Source organism: Galendromus occidentalis, unplaced genomic scaffold (assembly GCF_000255335.2).
Source record: "Galendromus occidentalis unplaced genomic scaffold, Mocc_1.1 scf7180000076583, whole genome shotgun sequence".
Taxonomy (NCBI): domain Eukaryota; kingdom Metazoa; phylum Arthropoda; class Arachnida; order Mesostigmata; family Phytoseiidae; genus Galendromus; species Galendromus occidentalis.
In genome coordinates, this window is record NW_003804572.1 from 1618175 (window position 1) to 1626523 (window position 8349).

At 52.4% G+C, this 8349-nt stretch overlaps 2 protein-coding genes across 2 annotated transcripts in view; one reads left to right on the forward strand and one right to left on the reverse strand.

Moving 5' to 3' along the window:
• Nucleotides 1-388, reverse strand: part of LOC100899684 (uncharacterized) — a 3923-nt gene extending 3535 nt beyond the window's left edge. The window contains exons 1-2 of the mRNA XM_029110477.1: nucleotides 370-388; nucleotides 167-274 (exon numbers count right to left, since the gene is read on the reverse strand). Coding sequence (XP_028966310.1) covers nucleotides 167-274; nucleotides 370-388 — 127 coding nt within the window. The remainder of the gene's footprint in view (nucleotides 1-166; nucleotides 275-369) is intronic.
• A 4515-nt stretch (nucleotides 389-4903) lies between these two features.
• LOC100899822 (uncharacterized) lies at nucleotides 4904-7265 on the forward strand. Its single transcript, XM_003739811.2, has 7 exons — nucleotides 4904-4982; nucleotides 5125-5354; nucleotides 5880-6072; nucleotides 6365-6612; nucleotides 6714-6864; nucleotides 6957-6983; nucleotides 7100-7265. Exons 1-7 carry the CDS (start codon nucleotides 4904-4906, stop codon nucleotides 7126-7128), a joined length of 957 nt encoding a protein of 318 aa, XP_003739859.1. The 3' UTR covers nucleotides 7129-7265.
• Nucleotides 7266-8349: the final 1084 nt, after the last annotated feature.

Sequence of the window (8349 nt, forward strand, 5' to 3'; positions counted from 1 at the left end):
CATCTCTCGCTTCCCGAGCTGTTCTTCCCCCCCCACTCCTTTCCTTGGTGATTATCTCTCGAATGCATGTTGCAAAAGCATGTCCGACCAAAAGGATCTGATGGTGCGATGCGAGTCAAGCAAACTATGTCCCAGTGATCAGAACTTGCTCTTCAGTACAACTCACATCTTTGCGCCATTTCTTTTGCTCTGAAAATGACGTCGTTGACGAGATTGGCGGCTGCGTCACGGATATCTTGCTTCAGGTCGGCTTCAAACTCCACGGACGAGAACTCTGGAAAAGAAACCGAACGCTCAGCCTCGGAATTTCTTTCATGCTTTCGATTACGGGCATGATTCCCATCGACTAGCCGAACGGGCTCGTGTCACGCGAGCTGAGTTGAGCCATCTCTTATGGAAGGCCTTTTGCCGGCGATGCGGAAGATAGAGGTTTGCGGGATCCTCTCGATGGAGTTTAATTAACTCGTGTGATCAAGAGCTAGCGATCAGTAGAACGGAGTTGAGGAACGGATGTGCACAGTACGGCACCGTTCCTGCGTATTGTTACCGCGGTTCGAATGGCTGCGCGAGCTCATTTTCTCCTATGAGCAGAAACAAGAAATCGAGGCGACAACAGGGTCGCCTCAACAAAAATAATTAATGCCGCCGCCGCCATCTCCATTGAGGCCAGCGTAACGTTATAATGACGTTGGCATTCAGTGACAACATCCTTTGCTTGAATACAGCCTCCACCTGTTAGCGGCACAGCCGGTGAATATTATGACAGTGTCGAGGTCGACGTTGCGCTGTAATTGCGGCCGGGCAACACTGGATCAGCGAACATACATTCATATTTGCCGCAATCTCTACGCCGGACAGCTGTGCCAAGTGGGCTGCCCAGAGACCCGGACCGGCCTTCACAGGCTCGATTTGGATCCTTCCCAGTTTGGGACCACGTCACCACGTTCCAGGAGGTTCGGGGCGAAAAATCGTTCATCCTGTCGCTCGGGCCCGAAAAATCAACTGGGCGAAGGCTCTCCACGGGAGCATAATTCGGACGACGCGGGCGGATTCGTCTGAGCATTTGTCACGATTGAGAGATCTGGACCAAGGTGCTTCGTGCCTCGGGCGGGGGGACAACATACCACTTTGTTCCAGAGTTCTCCAAACCGCCAAACGGAGAAGGATGCACCTCATAGTGCGCCGCGGGATCCGACAGTCGAGGACGCGTGTCTGGTCCGCCTCATCATCGGGTGAGTGCGAGAGTGAACGAGTCTCACCGAAACATAGGCCACGGCGGTGGAGGGCAGCTATTGCTTGGCATCTCCAAGTAAACGTCAACGACCTTGGCGTATTTGCTGAGCCGAGACGGAGTCTCTCGATCAATGCATCGAGATGCAGAATCACCGATAACCTCACGAGATCTCGGACATTCGTTCGAGACGTAATGGATTTTTTCTGAGATTTCCCCGATTCTCCGACGGATGTCGAGACCCCCCCCCCGGTTCATGCTGCGATGCTCTTGTACAAAAATAGTTAAAATTGAGCAGCTTCGATTCTATTTGAGAACTTGCTGGTGGTTTTCGCATGAAACGGGGAGCGAGTCAGAGCGATCGAGGTATTTCCCCGGTCCCGGTCTCCCCGAGAAAACTTGAGAAGGTGGGGGGCACCAAAGCTCGCCCGACAGGTCGACGTTGGCGTCGTTCCGTCGCTCCGAAAACCTTGTTCGTGGTCAAATCGCACTCCTCCTTGCCCTGGACGCGGAGCAGCTGGGCTCCGCGTCGAGTGGCTCTCTCTAGAGTCAGCAGGGGCTATGCGGCCTAAAACGGTTCATATCTCTTCAAAACAGCTGAGAGCGAATAAGAGAAAAGAAGTGGGTCTCTAAATCTGTCGTTTCAAGATCACAGCGCTCAAACTCTCTCGCGCAGCTCGTCCCTCTGTTCTTCGTTTTGAATGTTGTTCCTAACAATAGGATCGGACTCCTCGACATTCTTGTTTGTTTCTCCACTTTGCGGGGAATCCTCGCGTGTGCAACCGTCTTTGACACAGGTCCTTTGTAGGTCGCAAACAAGCATTCGCGTTCTCTCTCTCTCTCTGAACTCTAGGCGATGAGGTTCAGAGAACAAGCATCAAGGGTAGCAGGAGCTCCCATCGGTCGGAGTGGACAGGAGTTCCGACCTTCGATCTCGAATTCCAATATTTTTGCTCGGCAAGCGATCCGAAGTGTTTCCTACGATTACTGTTAGACCAGGCGCGATTTTTCCTTGAGCGGCTACATTGGAGTCCCACGAATTTGCTTCCTTGTTATCTCAGCTCTCAAAGCGAGCTTTTGCAGCTCGTTCTCCCCCGCGGACTCGTGGGGGGTGATCTGCACGTCCCTTCCTCGCTTGTTCCGTCGGCGCCACCCCGCACGCCGACCAGGAATAGAACACGCGATATGCGTAGACATGCCCCAAGCAGCTGTTAGGCTGGCAGGACCAACCGAGTGAGCCAGCCGCTCGCCGAGGAGATAACACGTATGTACAATGCAACTGCTTTCAATAATTATTGCGACGCTCGCTAATCTGAGTCTTCCGTCGAGTGATGCGAGCAAAATCTAATTCATTTCTTCCGGAAGAGAAGTTCCGATCTTCCTAGGTTGCGACGTCGCGCATATACCTGTAGGAATACCGGGACCGTGTCCGTGCCTCCAGAAATTCTAGGTTCGGATACCGGACGGCCTCATCCGACGTCCGAGCGTGGTGTAGGACCGAGAGAGGAGCTGAGAGGGTAAAGCCGCTCAAGAACGCTGTGGGAAGAACTTCGGAATGGAATGGGATATCCTCAGCCCAGTCTCCTGGAAGTTCTTCATCTCAATCGCAGGTCCCAGTCATCACGTGATGCTCCCTCGTATCCCTGCTTCGGAAGCCTCGCAGAGTGCGATTCCTGCAGTTCGGTAGAAAGCGGAAAATTCGGAAGACGTCGAGTCTTTTCATCGGAGTTCCAGGGCGTCGATTCCGGAGTCTCCCGATCCGCTCGAACTAGGGGTCGGAATTCGTTCCGGAGAAAATTGGACCGTTCAATGAGCGACGGGCGAATCTGAATGGAAGAGACATGTCAAAGGTTTTACAGGTGCGCTGTGACCCGACTCATCCCCGACGCGGAGGAGTCCAAGGGAGCCGGAAGCTAAAACTAGAGATAGAATATTGGGCCCCGCGAGGGCTCGGCTCTTTGAGAAATATGCCCAGTCAGGGCATCGGATTGCATTGCCACATAGCAGAAGAGGGGATTAAGATAATTAGCGCAGGATCGGCCCGACCCACCGATCGAGGATTCACCATGACGAATGTTCGTCGCGGCTGACGGTCGAACGCGTGAAATCAATCCCCGGGCTTTAGTAGATACTCGAGGGGGCAACTCAGGTTAGCTCTGCCATCATACGGTTTCGCAGTATCCACAAAGCCCCGGTTCATGGTGCCCGCATTCGAACATGACAAATTCGAGTCTGTGACGTCCATGGAGATCCATTGTCATATTATCTACTCGATGCGAATCGTCATCACGGTCGAAGAGTGGTCCGAAAATCGATACCCCCTCGCGCTAATCAAGCTCATTGACCGCGAGCAGTACAGATCCTCTAATGGAAAATCGAGATTGGCCGATATAATGCGGACCTAGAGTGAGCTCGGAACGATTGAGCAAAATCATGGGGATGATAGCGTGATTCTGACGCGAATCCTCCGGAAGGTAACCCACCCCAGTCCTGGAATCGTCAAGTTACCCGGCGCGATTCCAGACGACTTTATCCTTCCTTGCTTGTAAGATTCTCCAAGCGTCCAAGCAAGGCAGGAGCAAAGTGAACTCCGGTCGGTCCAACGATCGGACCCAACAGGGAAGCAGCCGGCCCACTAACGTAGGCATCAACATTGACCCAATGAGAAGATCTAAACTCGGCAGAGGGAGCTTGTCCCGTGCCTGCTCTCGCTGCAACGATCCATCCTGAGCTAGACCCGCGTAACCGCATAGCTCGAGCTCAGGGGCCAGGAATGACCGATGAGGTGATCGATCGACGCGTGAGGAATTCCGCCTTATTTCCTATCGCGGCCGACGCGAAAACCATCAGAGAGGAGAAATTGACCCTGAATCTTCACGACTCGAGACATACTTCTTTCTCCTCACGGTTACCCTAAGTTAGATGGAGGATTCCCGGATTAATGCCTTAGCTCTAACAGCTTCGTCGGGACCATCTTGATTCGGTGTCCCTATGTGTAGGTTTACGCTCTCTCCGCTGCGGCCGCGATCCCGCTGCCGCCATCGCCATCGTATAGCTGCGTCACAGATAGCAGGAGTTACTTTTAGCCCGTCTGTTCGAGATCCGGAAGGAAGGGGGGAAATATCGGCGCTCGATTCGTGACTCAAGACGGCGACCCAGCGAACTTCTTCTCGTCCACAATGCTATCGCGGCCAAACCACTTCGAATCGAACCTTTTGTCGCTCTCGAAGAGGATATCTATACCCTCGTGTTGGTCATTCGAGAGGAACCTTCGTAAACGAACAACATTCACGATTGGATAAGCCGACAGTCGAAAAGCTGTCGATGCCAATGATGGTCGAGCGTCTTGCTTGCCGCTCACAGGCATCAGGTTACGGCTCCATGTAACGCGAACTCAAACCTCGGTAGCTTCGACGTAACGGTACGATTCCCCAGACACTTCATGCATCATACGTGGTTGAGCAAGCGCGCGTAGCTTCTCGATTCTCTGTCTCTACGGGGAATGGTCTAATGGTGACGGTTCGCTTCGTTAAGATAAAGCTGAAGAGGGAAAGAAACTGTGGCGTTCTCCCCGTTACCGATGCCCGCGCGAGCAGTTTTGCTGCTCGGCGACGCGATCACTTTAAGCATGATGATCATTCGAAGGCGGCGAGTTTCCGAGAACGACTCGAAATGTTTCTTAAAAGTCTCAACTATGCTCCTCTGCTCCTGTTCCTCCTAGCTCGTAGCATCGCAACTGAAACAAAGGAATGTGAGTCGCAGGACGTTCGAAATCGAGCTCGTTGAAGCAGGGGCTCGCGTTTTCCGACCGCTTCTGTTTCCCCGGGATCTTCCGGGATCCGAATAATCATGAGTGTCGTGAATTTCTGTGAATTCCCTCGACTTTCCCCCAGACTCCCTTGAAGCCTTATGTGGAACGCACACGGACCTGCGAGTAGCAAATGTCACAAGCTTCACACTCCGAGCTGGCAAGGAGACCTCGCCGACTTGCCACGGAACACTGAACGTGCGATGGGAAACGCAACAAGCTTTCTGGGTTACCGTGACGGTTCGCCGGTTTTCTTTCACAAGGAGTTCAGCCAGCGTAAGAGATGGAGCTTGCAACACCCCGCAACCCATCAAGGTACGTCACGGCCGGTGCACAAACACGCAGGGACGTACGTGGACACTGTTCGACCTGTTCTAATTTTGGCACGACTCAGCAACGCTCAGCTCGTACGTCTTCCGATGAGTCCAGGAAGGAATGATCATTATTATTGGAAGGTGACGCGCGGACCGGAGCTGTTCCCGCTCCAGATATCCAGCGCTCGACTCGAGTGCTTTTGAAGGATGGGCTTTCGAACCAGTGCGTGTTACGCTTCCGAAATAATTGGATCTCTACGGAGGGACTGCTTAAGCGAGGAAGAGTCCGCGACTTTCGCAGAAGGCCGCTCCTAGACCCAGCCGTCGGATCGTCCGGCCGTTCCATTCTTATGCACGGGCATTGATGATCATCGTCGAGAGCACTTCATGCCTTTTTCAGCGAGCTCTTTATTCAGAACAGTGGCTGCGGCAGGAGGAAAGCGGCGTCCGGGAAACTCTGATTCGTCTGCGCTGATTGTGGAAGCGAGAAGCAGAATGAGAATGTAATTTGTTTTCCGGCTTTCAGCTTGTCTCGTATGATGGCATCCGATCGATTTCGGGACCGACAGAGTTCAGCATGCGCTTTTTCAGCTCTGTTCAACTGCAATACTCTCGACGAATTCCGTTCGAAAACTCTGAACTTGATATGACGATTACGGTGGAGCCGTTCGAAATCGAAGAGAAGGTCGAGTGGTTCAACCGGCACAATTACCATAATGGTGAGTGCTCTGTGACGTGCCTTAGGGGGGAGGAGGGGGGTCCAATGGGAGAGTGAGGCCTTTGCCGCTTCTTCTGCTCCTGTGCGTTTTCCCTTTGGCAACTCCAGTCGGCCATCGAATCACTGCATATTTCGTCAAGTAGCGCATATTGGATTTGTCACGTACCTACTTCCCGCCTGTCCGATGCGGCGATGTCGAGGTTTTCGGAGTTCTCTATTCCTTCGGTTAGAAATCGAGAGAAAATGTCAGACTTGCATCTGACATGAGCGGGATGCTCCTCTTTGATCTGCAGTTTCCTTGGAGGATTTCTGCGGACAAAACCTATCCGAGAACGTCAGCGATGGGGCCGTGCGCTGGGGACTGAACGTCATCCCGCCGCCCTGGAAAACAGACCCAGACTCGAAATGCTTGACCGCGCTCAATTTCCACGCGGGCAATTCCCCGGACCCGTATTTTGTTTCCGTGGGCGTACACGACAGCGATTTGGGATCGGAAGCCGACGGCTCTCGGAGGCAATGTTTGTCCCGACATCCGCTGTCGGTGAGTACTTCACGAGAAGCGTAAGATGGATGAGGGGCGAATCAGCCGCATTCGAGTGCTGCACGCGGTTGAGAGCTAATTTCTGCAAATTCGATTTACAGATTCGAGGGCTTAATTGGATACATACAGTCACGCCGGGATGCTCGGTGCTGACGCTTATGCGTCACAGCGGAATCACTCGAGTGGTTTACGATCGCAAGGAGCCGTACAAAGAAACCATGTATTTAAATATGACTCTTCGCTTGAATGAGGGTACGTAAATCTGGAGCTTCTGTTGTGAGAGGTGCAACCTTGGAAACAAGTTCTTTGAACTACTCAAGGAAGACGATCCTTGTTCATTTCAGGGGATTATTTTGTCACCGACAAAGAATGTGAGTGACGTTTCTTCTCTAGGACTTCAATGAACTTCCAAAAGCTCTGTTCAAGGGGCATGAAGGATCGACTCGACAGAGACGATTTCTTGACAAGCTCTTCCCTGCCCTTCCAGACGATGAAGAGCCCCCCGCGAGAGAATGAGCGATACCGAACGTCGAGGAGTCTCTTGCCGGAGTGATCCCCTCCCGAGTCGCGGGAATACTTTTCGCGACCGACAAGCTACAGCGGGTGACTTGAGCGCAGGAAACCATGCGATTGACTCGATAGTGATCGATGACTTCGGAGAGTACTGTGATTCTTCCCCATCCGCTCGAACGTGATTCTCAGCGATAATTCTCTCCGATCCCCTTGAAGTTGTAGGAGATTTCCCTCGAGTGTCCAATGGATCGTTCCGGCGCATGGTCACTCGTACTGCTGAATCGAATAAAATTCAGGGACATTCAGACAGCAGGCTGAAATCGTATTTCGTGGAAGGGAAATTTATATCCGGACTGACTCCACAAGACCCTTCGGGGAAAAAAGCGACGAGATCGGCGCTTTGGGGATAATCCCGGAGGAGGACACATTCTATCACGGAGGGCAAACCCTAGCGGTTTATTACCACGCGTGGCATCGTGCAGAACTCGTGTATCATTCTCAGCTCGATCGAAGAATACATATCTCCCTCAGTACGCAATCGCATTTGAGTTTGGCGAATATCCTCCGCGAGAAAACCAATACCCGTACGAATTCTTTTGTGATGCTGCTTCAACTCAAGCAGAAATAATATTCACGAGCCTGTATGATTCCCGCGGCTCGATTCAGTCGGAGAGATATCTCTGCGGAAATCTCGAATCCCTCTCAGACTTTGGAGGATGGAGTATGGAGCTACGCAGTTCTCCGAAGGAAATCTTCCCGGGCAAGCAGAATATCTTTTCCCGACGACTCATGAGATTCGCGTGACCCGCGAGGCACGATATATCGATAATCACATGAACCTCTTCTCGAAGCCTCGAATCCTATTAGTGGAGTTCGGTCAGGCACATCACGGCATCTTTATGAGTTTCGCAACAAATCAACACCTCGGGAACGGTCCTGCAAGCAGTTGTTGCAATGGAGGCTGCAGGAAACTTCTCTGAGGGGCCCGCCTTTTGCATGAATGAGACAATTTTCTAGAACTTTGAAGAAGGCCTCTCCAGAACTTAAGCTCAGATGCTCTTTCCCTGTTCGCTGCTCGAGATCTCGTAGCCATTCCCTGAAACCGCATGGTCACGCCAACGAGGGAGCCCCAACAAACAGTATCGACTCCTCTGAGACTCATGGCATCCGATAGAGATCGGGAGCGTGATTTCATGCGGACTCCTACGATCGTGCGAGGAGTCC